Below are 18276 nucleotides of genomic sequence, written 5' to 3'. Positions count from 1 at the left end.
GAGGAGTAACTGAGCTGAGGCCACTGCTGCTAATCTAAGTGCTGCTCCTCCAGTGTCACTGTTGTCCCCTTGAAATATTAACAAAAAAAACATAAACAACTACATCCTCCTTTACTATCAGAAATGCATTGTGTTACTTTACAGTTATGTTAAGTTAGAAAGCAAGTTTGTCAGCCATCCTGAACACAAAGTTACAAAAGGTTCATCGCTAAGGGTTTCACCGCTAACATATCATGGGTACATCTTGGTATGACGCCTTCTTTAACAATAGAAGAGGGACTGCCGCCTACAGGTGTTTTTGAAGACAACAAAGGAAGTAAACGTATGCACCTGCAAAATAAAAGCACGGAGGTCGACAATGAAAGTTTGACTCGCTTAAAAATCATTACAATTGTTTTACAGGTAGTGAAAATCAATATGTGAATACGAGTATATAAAATACAATGACGATATTACTGTGTAAAGATTAAAGGAATCATATTTTTTTATATAATCTTTTTTTCTCTAATGTTTACCCAACCACTTCAGCTGAAAACGATAGGTTGCTTTATTTTGGAAACCAAAGGGCGGAAACGGAGATTGAGTTCACTTAACAGTTGGAAGAAGGCAATTAAGGGAGGAAAGAAAACCACCAGGAAGTAAAACCGAGAGAAACGTATTTGCTTCGAGACTTTAAACTGTTTTTAAAGGGTTTTAAATCAAATCGTCAACTTTTATAGAAAGTAGACCCATCAGTTTACGGATAAAGGACATTTTTTCCAGCAAGATGGACACTGATCCGGTAGGTGATAATGACCTTTGTTTATGTTGTTCAGAAAGCCTCCCCGCCGTCACCACTTAGTTCAGCGACAGTCTCAAACAGGTGTACTTCCACATAAATCAACCTGTACTTAACTTGAAACCTACCTCGGCTGAAAATAATAAGTCAGCGCACTAACGTTTTCATTTTTGAGGGAGCAAGTTCTAAGTAAGGCAGCTTAACAAAATGGCCTAATTACACACGGTGCTCAGTACGTGTTGGAAATGATTTTTGTAAAGTTGAGATGCGTTTGTTTTCCATAAAAATAAAGCCGCATACTTCAAGTAAACGTTTCCATGTACTACTGTCTATTTATAATACATGTTGCTAACTGATAAAACGGTTGTTTTTCACGTATTTCAAGAATGTTTCACAGGTCGTTGGTGGAGCCATTCGCCTGTAGCCAAGCTCTGCTGGAGCAAGTAGCAGTTTAATGCTAACTTACCTTACAAAATAGATATTATCCACTGGGCAACACTTGATGATGATGATGATTATTATTATTATTATTATTATTATTATTATTATTATTTCATTAGTAAAGGGGAAAAATAAACTTTTACAGGTAGCGCAGCTAAAGTGGCGTTTATTTGTGCTAAATTAGGTTTACTGCTCTCATGTTTTAACATTATTTAATGTCGGCACAAGAGAGGCATATGTGTGTGTGTGCTTTCCAACATCTTTCTTTGCCTACTTTCATGTCGCAATGACTTCTATGAAGACTTTTTTTTTTTTTTGCTTTTTTGTTAACTAATAACAAAAAAGGCCACATAATGGACTAATTATAATCTGTTGGCAGTGCTGTTTATTCTGCTGAAAGGATAAGAACGTCCAGGCAGTTTTTTAAATATCTGTAATGACTCAACATTGTCGACTTAAATCAAAATACGTTTCCCTCTAGCCTGTAGGAAAATCTTACTTCCTGTAGTATTCAAATCTCTTTGTGTGTCCTCACAGATTAGGGCAGTTTCCCATTTGCCTACATCAGTGTGAGCAGTAAGGATTGAGTGTTTGAATACATGTTTTGGATTTACAGCTGCAGTCAAACATTTTAACAGGAAATATCTGTTGGAACATTTTAAGGTGTACTTCCTTGATCATTTTCCTCATGCACCAACCACATATTTACAAGACCCCTTATCTGTCAACTTATAAAGAGAGACTGAAGTCACTCAGCTTACAACATATCAAATATTTGAATTAGATGCTTAATGTAGCTGCCCTCTGCAGCTGCCTTGGACACTTTACTTTCTGTTTATTGATACTTGATAGGCATCAGCCATTCAGTGGGCCTGAATGACTGACGTGCTAACACTGGTACAGAGGAATGTGAGAGATTTAACACATGTAATGAAGATATTAGCGCTGTGCAGGGTGGCTGCTGTGTTTCTTCGGATTACTCCTCACCCCCCACCCACCCCTGTGGCTTGTCATGTCTTCACAATGTTGTGCTGTGGACATTTATGTGCTTTTTTGTGCAAAGGAGTTTTTTGTTTCCTGTTCTCATGCTGTCCTACCATGGAAGCACAGCATGAGTAGGGGTCTCTTTTTTCCTCTTGCACTTTCCCCACTGTAGTGTACATTTCAATGTTTTTTCTCTGATTCTACCAATCTCTGACCTGTATCCCCATGTAATGTTTGTGCTATATGTGTAAGGTGGGGGGGGGGGTCCCATTTCACTGCAGGGCAACCTGCATGTGACGAATAAAGCTTTGATTGATTGATATAACAAGAAAAAGAAAATTAAAGATGACTCCAGAGTTTGTTTTTTCAGAAACTTCTTCTGAAAAAGGATGAATGGAAAAGGAAAAAAAGAAAGGAGGGTGGGGCAACAGGAGAGGCGAGAGACACATGACGCAGGAGAACCTGCCCCGTTTCCTAGAGACAGTTTTGTTACAATCTGTTGCTGACTCATGGGACAGAGTGGTCCCTGCATGTTTACTGACACACACCCAACTGCACACAGCATTTCTGTGTTGAAATCACATGTACAGCTATGTGAGGTAACAGCTGAAGTTTCTCTTGAATTCACACATGCTCTTAGCAGACTTTCACGGATGTATAAAAGTGATAATTTAACAGCCACAAGGTGCAGCTCAAGGGCTTGTAAATAAATACTGTGGTTACAAATGGGTCAAAAGGACATATTTACATTACATGCTGCTTTGTCACTTGCAGACACAGTCATGGAGGTACTCATGTCCAATAAAACATGAAGAGGCCAGGCCTCATCAAAGACTTATAAAGGGATATTTTTGTAATTTAGCTGTGGACTTCTGTGAGTCTTTAGAGATTTTCCAGAGACGGGTTTGCAAAAGAAGTAGAACCTTTGATATTCTGACAGTCACTCTGACATTTTTGAGGTCTCAAAGCATAAGTACAGGAGATAGCACTATAGTTTTCAGGCCTGAAGGACACGTTTTGGTTTTGTTAAAACTGACGCTAAACCAGGTTAACATTTTTTTCCGTTAACAAACTAAGCATCAGTATCAGAGGATATATCATAGTTTCCATCTCAAAATTGCACCTATTTAATGTCTATGACTTGGAGCAAAAGAACAAACTAGTGCTACATGCAGCATATGTTTGATTGATGAGCAGACTTCACTGTTCACCCAGCTGATACTTTTTATTTTTTGAATTGCTCTGCTTGTAGGCAGTTCATGCCAATGCTATTTTGTGTGTGCTCGCGCGCGTGTGTGTGTGGGGGTTCTGCAAATGGATTGCAGCTAACTCTTCTTTAATGACCCTTCTCTACACCAGGAGCGTGGAGGGATAGAAGAAATGCCAGAGCCTAAGGACAAGGTGCAGGCTCTAAAGGATCAGGTGGATGGCGTGAAAAGCATCATGACTCAGAATGTGGACCGGATCCTGGCACGAGGAGAAAGGCTGGATGACTTAATGGGCAAGACAGAGGATCTGCAAGCAGGGGTCAGTGTGATCACGAGAGTTTTAACTTTCACTTGGCTGTGTGTAAAAGCAGGCTGAGATATGGACAATACTCCCATACATGCACACTTGTAAATAAAGCTTGGTAAGCTGTGATCTTAGTGATACTGTTCAGTTAAACAAGAATAACAAGTCACTTCGGGCGGTGTCAGGTTCTCCACATTACAGAACAGAACAGGTGAAGTGTGGCCTTTTTCATGCCCTTATTCAACTTTAAGGATTTTACAAAGTCAACTGTGTAAAATGTAAATAAAACCAAATGAGGTCAACTATAGTGTCCCCTAGCAGTAAAGCTAATTACTCTTTTGTCTGTTTTGTTATCCGTTTGTACTCTTGAGGTTGTGGTTGCAGCAGGAAAAGACTTCTTAGAGCTTAAACAGTTGTATTTGACCACACTCACCTTCCATTTTCATTCATGGAAAAACAAGATCTCAAACACAGTAATAGCATTCATTTCCTAATCAGGCTTAATGTTAAGGCCATAGATGGTGTAAAAGATGGACATGGTTACTGTGACATCTAATGAGGAGTATAAGGGACACATTAGGAAAAATTATTATTATCATTATTATTATTATTATTGTGGTGAGGAGAAAAAAAGAGAAATGTTTTCCTTGTAACTATACATCTATACAATGATTTGACATCTTAGTTTATGTTCTTATCTTATGTTTAGCTGATCCATCTTGTTCCCTTAAGCCTCATCAGAAATGGTCTCAGTGGCTGGGTGGATGCCAAGTAACCTTTTTTAAGGAAGGGAAATGGGAATTAAAAGCTGAGGCATGCCACAGTGCACCAGAGCTGCACTGAAAATCAGTGGCAATAGCTCTTATGAAGTGATGAATTCATATGTTTTGGTTTAAGTGCTCATCAGCTGTTACAGAGGAGGACAGGACAGAGGTACAACAGTGAGTGTCTGCACACATCTGTAAAAAAACCAATGAAGGCTCTGTCAATGTTTGGCCCTGCATTTCAGTCATTGATGCTGATGGAAATATGAACACAGAAGATTACTGTTGGCTTTAGATCCACCATGCAATATTGTCTGGAAAGCATCTGATTTGTAGAAAAACACACAGAACCGAACACCATCAGTCGTGGATTGGTCTCCACAGAGCCCAGACTGGAACATCGTTGAAGCAGTGCGGGATCATCCGGTCAGAAGACAAAAGGCAGAAACATCCAAAGAAGAGTTCGAATGTATTTCAAGAAGCCTAAGAACTATTCCTGAAGACCACTTAAGCAAAGCTGCCTAAGAGACTCCAGACTGTGTTGAAGAATAAAAGCGGTGGTATCAATTGTTGACTCTGAAAAAACAAATTCCTTTTATGTTTGCACAAATTTAATAAATCACTGTACCTCTTTGGCATTTTTCTAGCAAAATATTAACAACTCAAGACTAAACAGAGTTATAGCAATAGAACTGATTACATAATTTTATTGATTCTCCTGTCTTTTTCCTTTTGTAGGCTCAGCACTTCAAGCAGACGTCTCACAAGGTGGCTCGCTCCTACTGGTGGAAGAATGTCAAGTTGATTGTGGTCATAATTGTGATAGTCCTAATTATCGTCCTCATTATCATCTTACTGGCCACAGGAGTCATCCCTACTAGTTCCCCCGTGCCTCCTATAGTTACTCCCACCAAGAATCCCTAAACAGACAGAAATTTAAACAATGTATAGTCAGAATAAAATCATAAGCATATTCCAATTGCACAATATCGAGGGAAAAAAATAAATATATATATATATATATACATGACATGCATGTAAGCTTGAGCAAATCACTGCTATATGGTGAAACCGTTAATACTACACAGTTTCTATGTTGAACTTTTAGGAATTCCAATATTTTATTCTTTGGTTTAAGGGACTTTAATGACAGAACAAGCTTTTGAAAGCCTTTCCCATACAATACCTGCTTCTTTTTTTTTTTTCTTTTTTTTTTAAACACATCCTAAACCGCTGTGGAACATCAGTGGTCAATGGCAGTAAAACACTACCGGTATTTTTAAAGGATGTTTCATAGCAGCACTGTCTACTCCTCCTTGTTAAACGGATTCACCATAAGCATTTATTTCATCCCAGCAAAGAGCGAGTCTCTCAAATTTTTGTAGTTGAAAAGAATCAAGCTGGATTATTCCAGTCTCATATTTTATGTTAGGTTTGTCTTAGATGTTGTCACTGGTGCACCTTTACAAAAGACAGCGTGTATAACGCAGAGTATGATTTGGATCGACTGTGTCAGGTAATAAAATGGGTAATATCTGGATCCTTTTTGACACTAGAAAATTACCACAGAGTTAACAGTTTTAGGTCACAGTATATTTAATGGGAGGATGAATTATGGAGTTGATTTTGACATCTGTCTGGCTTCTGGGCGATATTAGATAAGCTTCCAAAACCACTCTGGCCCATCAGGTAACTGGACCTCTGCTGGTGTCCTGTTTAAAATGACAGTGGAACATTAGAAGTGGATATTTTGGGTACTTTTGACCCTCTGTGATTTGGCTTTTTATTTTTTTGGTTCATCCCACTGAAGACAAATCAGATTTGGATCTGGGGTACGAGGAGGCCAGGTGAACACCAGGAGCTCTTTCATATGTTCTGGAGCCATTCGTTATCAGCAACAAATGTTATTCACGTTACCTGTCAGAAGTTTGTTGTGGCTGATTGGTGGATTTCAGTCAAAATGCTTCCAGTTTTGTTACAGTCAAGACAACCTACATAAGAACGGTTTATTGAATTAATATACTTTGAATACTCTCTAAATGGTGTTTATGAAGTAAGCAATGAAAAGATTACAGTGAAGCCATCAAGTGTGTTGACATTAAATAAGCAGTCGGTTACTACACCACTGAAACAAGGGGTGTAGTTTTAAATTTGCATCGAACTCCTATTCGGACCGTAAAGTTTAACTGATAGCCTACAGCTGACTAGCCACCTGCAGGTATGCAGTGCAGAAACTCACAGCCTTTGGAGGGGAATTGCAATGTCAACCACCTCTACAACACTCCCCCTCTGGCCCGTGTCAGCCACAGTGGATGTTACAATACCAGTTTAGTTTCAAAGAGGTCAAAGGGCTTCTGGTGTGAGCTGTATAGAGTCGTCATATTCTCACTGATGTGTATATTTGTAGACTTTAGCAGACCTCTCCATAAGTGCCTCTTCTGTAGAGGCTATTAATGTTACTTTTTTCTTATTTAATCAGAAGTGAATGAATAAAATCTGAATGTAATTTCTGTATAAATAAATTGTAACTGATTCTGTATACAACCCTAAAGTTTCATGATGAGGTAACAAAATCCCTGTTGGAAAAAATACTTTTTTCCCCTTTTTGGTCTCATCTCTTGATGCCTATAAACCACACTCTTGTTTCTGTAAGACATCTTCAGTGAGTCTGTTGCTGTGTTTAAGGATTTTTTCTACTGTGTGTAACTCTTGTAATTTAAAGCTCTTGAGGGTCTTATTCTGATGACTTACGGTATTTAATGGTTTTGACGGTCTGATAGAGAATAAATTGTATTTTTCTTCTGCTCTGTTGTCATGTCTTCTTCTGTGATCACAGTTTTGCCACAAGATGGAGACAGATTGTGATCTAAGCTCCTGTTTCTCCTCAGTTCATTCTATCCTATTCTGCTCAGTAGTGTGTACACAATTTAAGTAGTGAGGAAAACGCACACGGTAGCACAGCGGTTAGCACTGTTGCCTCACAGCAAGAAGATCCTGAGTTCAATTCGACCATCAGCCTAGCATCTTTCTGTTTGGAGTTTGCATGAGTTCCTCCCAGTGTCCCAAGACATATAGTTATTAGTGATAGGTTAATTAGTAACTAAATTGTATTATTGTAGGGTGTACCTTACAATATAAAGCGCTTTATATTGTAATGCTCTGAGTCTATGAGCCTTATGCCATGAGAAGTGAATTCCAGCCCAAACTTACTGTAAACTTACTTACTATCCTTCAATATAGTGGAAACAAAATACTGTATCTATCACAGAAAATGTCTTTGAACTGAAAACAAAATAGCAAGATTGTGTTTAATGGACATAAAGCAGATTTCACAAGGTCAAGCAGACACTCCCAGCTCTGACTGTCTTCATCCATTTACTGACTCCTCCACTAAATGGGACACGCCTTCGCCCCGGCATGTCTAATTAAATTCTTTATTTCCTTATTATAGAATATCTTCCATCATGGTTTCCCGACAAAGGCGCTTGCAGTATGCCACATTACCTGCCACATACCCGGCCGTAGTTGATAAGCATTTTTGAAGTCACATGTCTAATGAGACAAGTAAAGAGCAAAGAGAAAAAAATCTGTTCAGAGAAATGAATGTGAGTTTATCATTTCATAGCTGTGTAGGAGATCCTTGTCTTAAACTGTGGGGTCAGAGGTTACCTTGGTTACATGTGTTTCCTTTGGTGCAGGGTGGCATCACTGTATCGTCACAATGTTTTTCCAGACGATCGAGATTTCCATTACGACACCTTGAAATGCTGCAGATCTGTGACAAACTGACAACAGGCACAGCACGAACATGGCAGACATGGTAAGTGAATATTTAATACACTTTTATAAGCTGAATTCCCAGGAAGCAAACACATTTGACTTAATCTGGCATAATTCTGAGAAAGTTTTTAGAATTCAGATACTTTGTATTATTTTAATCCTGAAAGTTAGGACTGCAGCCTGGCAGAGTTACAAGTTCAGTGTGCCAGTGTTTATCAGCAGTGATCACACAAACAACTGCGGTGCTTTCAGTCTCATATTGTGACAATCCCCCTTGACTCCTTGATCATCCTTCGTTCCTCTCCTCACGTCAGAGGAAGCAAGAGTAGTTTTGGGTACAGTCATTTAAGAACATTTCATTATAAAGTGATGTCAGATGACACTGTCAAGATGACACCTGTGCATGCTCATTTATAGTTAGCCTTCTCTGTCCTCGCAGGAGCATTTTAGAAACAGATACACCCCTCAGCCGTTCTGAGATTGATTTCTGAGTCACAGGCAGGAACATAGAGGAGACGAGAAGCAGCAGAAGAGGGAAATTTTAAAAGCCCATTGTCCAGTTAATTATCTCTCCCACCCAAGAATACTGGAGTGCCATAAAGTACAGGCTGAATTGCTCATTATACGAAATTACATAACTAGTTTAAGCAAAGTGAACAAACTATCATTGTAGTTTCCTTGTTTCAGTAATTTTATCATTTACAGTAAATGGTTCTAATCATCACAAGAACCCCTTTGCAAAAACAGTTTGATTCATTATAGCAGGAATGCAGTGGTTAGACTGGTTTTGCCAGTCCAATGCCTCATGTTACTGAAGCCTGCATGAACAGTTAGAGTGACTGATGTCATCAGTCATGGTGCTAGCAGCTGTAATACTTAATGCACTGTGCATTGTGTCTTGAACTAACGAACAACACCAAATTATGTTTTGGGGCCTAAAAGATGCTCTGCTACACCTTTACTGGAGCATTACCTTCACCATATTTGACAGATTATGTGATGTGCTTCAAATCCAGAGCTCTGGAACAAGTTAAATTTTCATGTGTGCAAAGGATTTTTTTTTTTCAGAATTGATCAGGTTATTGGCAAAGTCTAATCTGGATTTCTTGTTCTTAATTTTAACAAATGGTTTGTACCGTGTTGGAAATTCTTTGCAATCCCATTCATGATGGCATCTGTGGATTGTAGACCTTCACAATGACATGCCTACTTCCTCCATTGTGTTTTTGACTTGAATGTTGTTTTGAAACTGTATTTCTACTATATTTCTGGTTTATTTTGGTTTTAAAACATCTACTTTAGCCACTAAGCAGTAAGCCACATGAAATTACATAATAGAGTGGTATGTATGTGTATGTGCATAGTGCGAGTTTATTTGCTATAGACTTCCAACGTTCTATGACCTTAAGATTAGCTCAGGAAAAATGTGTAGAGAGCTTTTATAAGAGTTTTATAAATATCATGCTCTTTAATGATCATTTTACATGTGTCACATTTTAAAAACACAATTAGAAAAGCGTTCACAAAAACAGTTCGAGAACTTACATCTTTACTTTTTCCACAGTGCCTGCCTCTTACAAAACTTTGTGCTTTTCATAATCAGACACAATAATTTAGGATTATCTAAGACCTGCCATCAAATGTCTCTCGCTTCTTTACAATCATCTGTGTTCGCTGCTCCCAGAATGTAACTCTTGCGCACTTTTATGCGTAACTCCAGAATATTCAATTCCAGAGATTTGCCATGTGTATATATATATATTTGTTTGTTTTTTCTGTCGTGTTATTGAATTTTATTTTTTACAAAATTAACAGAGATCGGAACTTTACTGATAATTCGTCTAAGCAAAAAAAATATCCCCATTCAAAAATGTCATGTCACAACCTCATTGACTTACGGAATGATGCTGTTTGGTCAGATGAAAACTAAATATTAATGAGGACAAAAGGAATCAGAAGCTCCAAGGACAACTCGATGAAGCACTGGAAAGAAATGAAGAAATTCTTCATGAGAAGGAAGAACAGGACATGAAGCAGAGAGACATGGAGCGCAAACTCAAAGACGTGGAGGAAAAATACAGAGTGGTGGAAATAAAGCTTGATGAAACGCAGGTCAGAAATTAACAGTTACTTCAAGAGAAAGAAGAACAACTTATTCTCCAGGACTTTGAGAGTAAAAATCTAAAACTGCAAGAATTTTCTAATGAAATGAAGGACAAAAAAACAGAACTGGAAGCAGAAAAGGAAAAACTGGAAAAACAATGCTCAGAGATGCAGAGTAGGATCGATGAAATGCTGAGAAAGAAGACAGAACTCGAAGAAGTTTCTAACAAATTAAAGTGCAAAAACACTGAAATGCAGGCACAAAAGCAACAACAAAAGAAAGCACATGAAGACCTGCAGTGTACACTTGAAGAAATTTGGACAAAAAGTCAGCAGTTAGAAGATATGCACAACAGAGAAACACAGACATGTACAAGGCAAAGCTAATACAGGAGGCAACATCTAAAGAACTGAAAGAAAAGCTTGAAGAAAAAGCAGCAAAATTAGAAGAAGTGGAGCAAAGATGCAAGAAATTTGAGAAGCAAAATGCAGAAACAATTGATGAGTTAAGAACCCTCATCCTAGAGAAAAAAAAGTCTAGTGGAAGAGCACCTGAAAAAGAAGAAAAAACACTTCTGTTTGTTCTGGAGGAGGGACACGGCTGCTTCCTAACCTGATGTAGCCTCGTCTTCCTCCGCCACTGTTCCCTAAGAAGGTGGACCTAGCAGGGTCACCGGGGGACGGGGAGCTGTGCCTCACGGCCCTCACTTCGTCTGAGAAACCCTCATGCAGAGTTCAGAAACATGTGTGTTGAGTATGTCTTTGTGAGCCTCCACCATTTACTGGTGGGTGCAGCCTGAACTGTCTAGAGACAGACCAGACCAGCTGCACAACACAGACACTTCAAACCTGAGGACAAAAACTACAAGAACAACAGAAACAGGAAAGAAAACGTAGCTTAGAACCATGCAGCGCTACAGGAGACGGCAGCACTGCAGAGGTGAGGACCGGTACCTGAAAGAGACAAATACACACAAACACACACAACAACAGACGAGATACAATCACAGAGAGAGGAAAAAGTGGTTATACAGAACTTGAGGACATTACCTACATGTAAATATATAAATAATTATAAATTTGTTGGGTTTTGTTTAACAATGTCAGAAGGAGAGAGGCACTGAGGCACCGTCTTCCGCCCCCCGACGCTCCTGCTGTGCCTCCTCCTTCTGACAGGAACTGCCTAAAGAGCAAGCATGAATGATGCCTGAGTGGACACACACAACTCACAAGTTCCTGCTCTCTCGGCTCCTCTGCAGAGGATCCTAGGCTACGTCCACACTAATACGTTTTAGTTTGTAATGCATCGTTTTCTCTCCGTTGTGGCCTCCACACTGAGACGCCGTTTTCACTGATGGAAAATGCAGCGTTTTGAAAACACTCTCGAAAACGCATACATTTGGAAATGGTGCTTTTGCGTGGCAGTGTGGACAGCAAAAACAAAGACTTTCTAAAATGATGACGCATGTTAGTCATATGATGCAGTCATGTCACCAATTAAACTAAGATAGCGGAGGACATTTTATACAGCAGTTGTTTTGTTTGCTCTGAATTTTGACAGCCCTATTAAAGGTTAATATCAGTCTGTACACGCTCCAGATAGCTTTTCTTCAAATTCTTCAACTCTCACTCGCTTTTGCAACTTTGCACTTTTGTGTTACTCGCAGCAACAATTCCACCTCATTGTTAGTCCATTTAAAAAACTCGGTGCTTTTCCTTGACATTTTGCTGGTTTCAAAGAGCGGGAAAGTAAAGAAGCGGCAGACAGAAATGAGGCAGGTCGAATCTTCTTGCGTTTCACGCATGCGCAGTACTGGAACGTAAGCGTTTTCAGCCGTTCTGTGAAAACGACTGAAAACGCTAGTGAACACACCGTTAGACGCAGAGCGTTTTCAGACAAAACGCCATTTTCAAATCTGTCCGGGCTACTGTGGACGTAGTCACATCATCAATCTTCATTCAAGATTAATTTATTATCTTGAATGATATATTTATTAATTTATCTTAACTTAAAAAACAAGAAATGGGTAATAGCTGTGTGTGTGTGTGTGTGTGTGTGTGTGTGTGTGTGTGTGTGTGTGTGTGTGTGTGTGTGTGTGTGTGTGTAAAACACGCGTAAAAAAGGTGGCAAAGTAAACTTTTTGTCTAAAAAGTAAAGTTTAAAAAGACCCAAACATTCTAAAGCCAGTAAACAGTGGATTTTGCTTTTCTTGTGTTATAAAGTTGTTTTGTTTCCTCATTCCACTAAATATGTTTTTAGGAGTTTAGTTATTTTCAGTAGTAGTTGATGCAGGTATTGTTAAAGAATGAAGCTAATAATTAGTCTTGTGTGTTTGGAGTATGTTGTCATTAGCAGACATGTAGAACAGTGTGTTTCTTCAGCGGCCTGTCTTGTTTCTCTTTCTGAAAAAAGTCGAAAGCTCTTACAGGTGTAAGAACATCCAGCTGATTGTGGCCATCATAGTGATCGTCCTCATCGCTGTCCTCATCATCATCATTCTGCTAGCTGCTGGTCATCCCCATCAGTGCTCCTGTGACTCCCATAGCCAGCCCCACCTCCAAGCCCTGAACACACATTTAGATCATAATCCAACATCACTGCATGAGTCTCTCTGATCCTACATCTGTTAATTTGCAAAAAAAAAAAAAAAATGGTATCATCTCCTAATCACACTGTCGTGGTTTTAGCAATAAAATGATGCTTGTGTCAAAATCATAGACTGCATATGGACTTGAAGACAAATATGTAACTTTAAGGGGAAAAATAAAAGCGATCTGTGTTTAAGATAAATAAATTATGTCTCATTGAGTAGGAAGATGGTGTAAGTGATACTGTAATAAAACGTGTGTGCAGTGCCATCCTCAGCTTTGTGCAGGCACGTCCTGCTTCCATTTAAGCAGCAGAGGGCACTCAAGAGTCGGTTGTTTGCACCATACACTCAGTGGCTCTGAAAGAAAACTTTCACTGTGGAGGTCATTAAAACACCACACACGTTAGCATAATACTTTGGTTCTTTCATTTGATAAACAGAGCACAATCAACAGCAGAATCTGAAGAATAAGCATCTGTAACATTTTAAAGATGTACTATGTTGCGCACCTTTTAATCCTCACTTAAGATTCAATTCAATTTTATTTATACGGTGCCAAATCTCAGCAACAGTTGCCTCAAGGTGCTTCATATTGTAAGGTAAAGACGCAGTAAAAACCACAACAATCAGACATCCCCCTAGCAAAAAAAAAAACTGGTGACAATGGCAAGAAAAACTCCCTTTTAACAGGAACAAACCTTGGGCTCAACAAGGCTCAGGAAGGGGGAAGCAATCTGCACTTATGAGGGCAGATGTTGTGAAAATTTGCACTGAATAGGTCAACATGACGGACTACAAGAGAAGCATTGCACACAGATGTTTTGGGTGATGACTGAGAGATTACTCCAGCACTAGCATAGTGCCTTCTGCATTATACCGATTCTTCACACTGGTCATCTTAAAATAACATAATAAACCTGCTGTTTATACTGAGATGTGATCTGAGATTTTTGGACTTGAACAGATGAGACCAAAAGTTTCAAATCTCTAAATCAAGCAAACAGAAACGAGGCTTTTGTCTGTTTTCACACTGCCAGTGCTACTAGGCTCTTCAAACCATCCACCTGGCTCCGAGATCATTTATGGCCTCTGCATAGGCCCACGTCAACCAATTGGCTCTCAAAGTTGCAGTTCTGTCATTTTAGACTGAAAATTTACATTTTAAATTTATTTATTTAAATTTAAATTTACATATTTAGACTAAATATCTATTTAAACATAATGTCACCTATATGTATAGAAATGTTGCAAAAGGTTCTAAAAGTTAACTGCCCGTTTATAATCTCCCTTCTCTGTGACTCCTTCTGTGTTCATACAGGCTGACTGTAATAGAGAAATTGCTGATTTGCCAGCAGATGGAGACTGAGAGTCCAAATAATCTGACTCTTGATTAAGTAGATCAGAGGGGATTCCCGCAGAATTTTCCTTGTTGTTCAGTGAAGATCAGGTCTTGATAACATTATGAAGGTTGTTGTGCCACATTTTGGCACACGTTTGCTCTCTGTTTGTCTAATCGCAGGCTTTGCTAATGTGTAGAGCAAAGCAAAAAAACAAAAAAAGCTAAACTATGATGCAACATTGGGTTATGGAGTTTAAGTGATTAAAAAAGGGTGTATGCTACAAACTACACCCAGCTGGTAAGGCTGGTCGCCAGAGAGCCTTCACTGATCAATGTTTTTCTACAGCAACAAGGTCTATAAAACCACATATCGTTGTGTTGTTTTACAGGCTTTAAGGTGTATTCTGTGTGCATTTTGTCAAAAAAAAATGCAAAATAAAATGCAAAAACAGGCAAAGGAAACTCACTGGTCACAACAATAAAAATTATAAATCCTCTGTGTCTTTAAATGATTTTTTTGGATTCTCTTCCCAAAGTAAAAAGAATAAATCAATCATTTCAAACATTCCAAAGTGTATTCAAACGAGATAGACAGCAGGTTGTAACAGGCTGGACTCTGATGTTGACTTAATAGTTTCTCAACTGAGCCTGTCTTTCCGTTCACTGTGAAAGTGCTGTTTTGCCCACATGTGGTTAGTAAAGCAATATAGTTATCCCCATGGCAAAAGACCTAATTAAGCTTTGCGACAACAGCTCTGGAACACAAAGCTCATTTGTTACTAATGGGAAATCAGCCCCGACTGTCATGTGAATGTGACTCTGCCATCTATGCATGAACCTCAGGCAGTAATGTGAAGGGAGGGTGGTCAGTATCCTGAATGCAACCTTTGTATTTGTGAAGCTTTTTCCCCACAGCGAGCCTTTTGTTGGCCTGGTCTGTGTCATCAAAAACTGTGATCCACCATAATGTTCAATACGTAGACGGTGCTGATGAGATACACAGTGATAATTATACTGTCATACAGATGATGTGCTAGTAAAATGAATTTATGATGAGTGCAGCCTCATGTTGTTTATGTTTAATATTTAAATATCTTTATATTACTATTTTTATGTAATACACTCTATCGTAGTGTCATAGTACTTCATAGTGCTGAAGTAGATGATACTTTTACTGCACTACAGTACACAACACCACACAAGAACATACTGTATGGTTTGGTAAAATATAGTATATTGTGAAACTGCACAATATACTACTGTAAACTTTAAAAATCTATCATTGTGCTGTAAGACTACTCTCACATAAAACACTGCCTGAAACAATTACATGAAAATTAAACACAACAATATCATCCTACAGACAGCTGAAACTGAAAGCGAAAGTATAACACAGTGATGGAGGAGTGGAGAGGCAAATTTCGTGGTACTAACTCTTAAATAGTACTGTAATATTAGTAATAGTTATTATTATTATTATTATTATTATTATTATTATTATTATTATTATTATTATTATTATTATAGAGATAATAATAGTAGTATTTATTGCTAATAAAGTAATAGAGTTTTAAGTTTGTCAACTCCAAACCACTGATTTTAACACAGGAGATTCTTTTTTCACACATTTATCTTCACTCACAGTGTAAACAGAAACTGTGACAGGACCAGATTGTTTGCTGTATTTTTTCCCGATTAACTGTATTTACATTTGTCACTCATTAAACCTTTGTTGACGGAAAACAAGGCCCCAGGTGCTCATATATTCCATTCATGCCCATTCCAGTTGTTAATGATTACCTAATGTTATTGTATTTTTGTCATTACAGACCATCAAATACTGCTGTTTAAACCCAGCTACCTCCGCTCAGGGAAACAAGGAAGTAGCCCTGGGAGGTACGCGGAGCAGTTCTCGTCTTACAACCAAATTATCTCATTTGAACCAAAACCACATGTTTTCCTAAACATAATTAAATACTTTTGGAGCCAAACCTAAACCTAACAGCTGCCAAAAATAACAGAGAACAAGAAGTGAGAACGAACATAACCTGCAAGTGAAACAGAAGAAAGCGCAGGTGTGAACAGGCCTGTGGTTCTACTCACACACTCAAGCTAGGCGAGCTAAGCTAAGCAAGCTAAGCTAAAAGCTAAGCAAGCTAAGGTTCAGTCAAACATCACTTGATCATTTATGAATCATGGAACTAATACGTGTTTCCAAAATCTTCCAAGGGTTAAAAGAAATTTATTCGCTTTCTTAGTTCCTTTTTCACTGTTAAGCCATTTGACCGCAAACATGTGTGGAAGTTTGATGATGCAAATAAAATTGCGCTTATGCCAAAATCACATGATGAAGAAAATTTACCCCTTTCATGTTTTGCACGCATGGAAGGCCTTACTTCCCATTTCTGATATTTCTTTACTTTCCTCTAATTTTCACACCCTCACGGGACACGAATAGAATGTATGTAGCATGTATCTTTATTGTTATTATGCGGTGCAGAAAAATTTGGTTTGTATCTCCACAGATTTTAATAAGATTAAGTTAAACACACACGCACACACATACACACATATACTATGCAGATATGATTGCAAATATGTAAATTATAAGGTGTATTTTTTTCCATCAAAGCTTGTTGCACACTGCAAATTAATATGGTCTGCTGGTCTCAGGCAGGGGTCTCATGCTTGTTGAATCAAACGCTGTGGGAAAGAATTCTAATTGCTCACCGAGTGACACAGCTAAGCAACAATAGAGCAGTGTTGTCTGCTCATCAGCTCCCTATCATATGCGCGTCACACAGACATACACGGAAGCAGTCTTGGTTAAAAACCTGTTTGATGACCGACTTCTTCAGAAAAAAGAGAGGCTTTAGTCTCTGAGTGATCCAACACATATCATAACAAAAACCTAGTGTGTATCTACATCACATTTATGCTGAAAGACATGTGCCATTGTTTAGTTTTTAAAAAAAAACATAAACCCATAAATTACAAGAAACAATTCCACTGCAGGAAGCAGCAAAAAGTACCACAAAGAACGGCCTTCTTAATATGGCACAGACTCATCCCTGTGGGGATATGACATGGATATTACACATATTTCACATGAGGAGGACGTTTTAAACGCTTTCAGGGCCCACAAGAAGGCAACACCCTTAAGCGACCCAATGTCACAGAGTTCTGTAACAAAAGGGCTGTGCGTCTTATCACATCACAACACGTTTGACAAGTTCAGACAGGAAGAGCCACACACTGCCAGGCTCTCACTGAATACAGCAGCATATTAGTTTGTTTATCAAGCAGTCCTTCACAGTTTAACACAGCACAAAAGATATAAAGGAGATAAACAGTACTGCTGCGTTCAGGTGCCTCTGGTGATTTTCCAAACCTTTGCTTGTTCTCTGTGTTTTCCTGAGCGAAACTTAGTTTTGTATACAGTGTTCCTGTCAATAACGCCATCTACCCACCATGTAACTATTGGAACTATCACTGAACCAGAAGGAGTGAACTGCCTATTTATTTTTGTACAGTTTTACCTCTTGTGCTTTGGTGAGTTAGGGAAACCACGTCTTTTTTTCTTCTTTTTACATTTTGTTTCACATAGGGTTAGGTAACACTTCCTCTTACTGTTGGTTTTGTTTTTAGCTTTGCCTATGCCTTCAGTTTTGGGTACTGACCTTTTGACCAAGAGTCACTGCTCTTGCCCTTGACGAAGGCGGTCGCATTTTTCTCCTCTCCTCCCCTCCCTTAGTTTCCCTGCTTAGCCTCTTATGTCCTTGTCTAGTCTCGTGTTTTTTGTGTTACTTTTCCCTGGAACACTCTCTCACAGTCTGTTCTCTAAAACCTGAAAGAGGAATTATGGATTTGATCAACTGGTCCCTAAATGCAATTGACACCCCTTTCTCAACGAGAAGTTTGGGCTTGGGTGAGCCTGAGTGCTGAAGATATCTACCTATTCGGAACCATGGTAACAGGGTTCTT

At 38.8% G+C, this 18276-nt stretch overlaps 1 protein-coding gene across 2 annotated transcripts; it reads left to right on the top strand.

Moving 5' to 3' along the window:
* The first annotated feature begins 542 nt into the window (after window positions 1–542).
* vamp8 (vesicle-associated membrane protein 8 (endobrevin)) lies at window positions 543–7283 on the top strand. 2 transcript variants are annotated; one of them, XM_005940576.2, is made up of 3 exons: window positions 543–781; window positions 3563–3730; window positions 5218–7283. In XM_005940576.2, exons 1-3 carry the CDS (start codon window positions 767–769, stop codon window positions 5401–5403), a joined length of 369 nt encoding a protein of 122 aa, XP_005940638.1. In that variant the 5' UTR covers window positions 543–766; the 3' UTR covers window positions 5404–7283. The 2 variants fall into 2 exon arrangements, with proteins under 2 accessions (XP_005940638.1, XP_014194978.1); XM_014339492.2 differs by lacking the exon at window positions 5218–7283 and adding an exon at window positions 4864–5210.
* The last annotated feature ends 10993 nt before the right edge of the window (window positions 7284–18276 follow it).

The sequence above is a fragment of the Haplochromis burtoni genome, unplaced genomic scaffold, assembly GCF_018398535.1.
Source record: "Haplochromis burtoni strain Fernald_Lab_line unplaced genomic scaffold, NCSU_Asbu1 Contig_293, whole genome shotgun sequence".
NCBI classification, from domain to species: domain Eukaryota; kingdom Metazoa; phylum Chordata; class Actinopteri; order Cichliformes; family Cichlidae; genus Haplochromis; species Haplochromis burtoni.
The sequence above is the reverse complement of the archived record's forward strand: the minus strand, read 5'-3'. Positions and strand labels throughout refer to the sequence as shown.

Coding starts and splice junctions, on each gene's coding strand:
- vamp8 (XM_005940576.2), top strand. Junction 3,731..5,217: donor CAGAGGATCTGCAAGCAGGG/GTCAGTGTGATC, acceptor TTCCTTTTGTAG/GCTCAGCACTTCAAGCAGAC.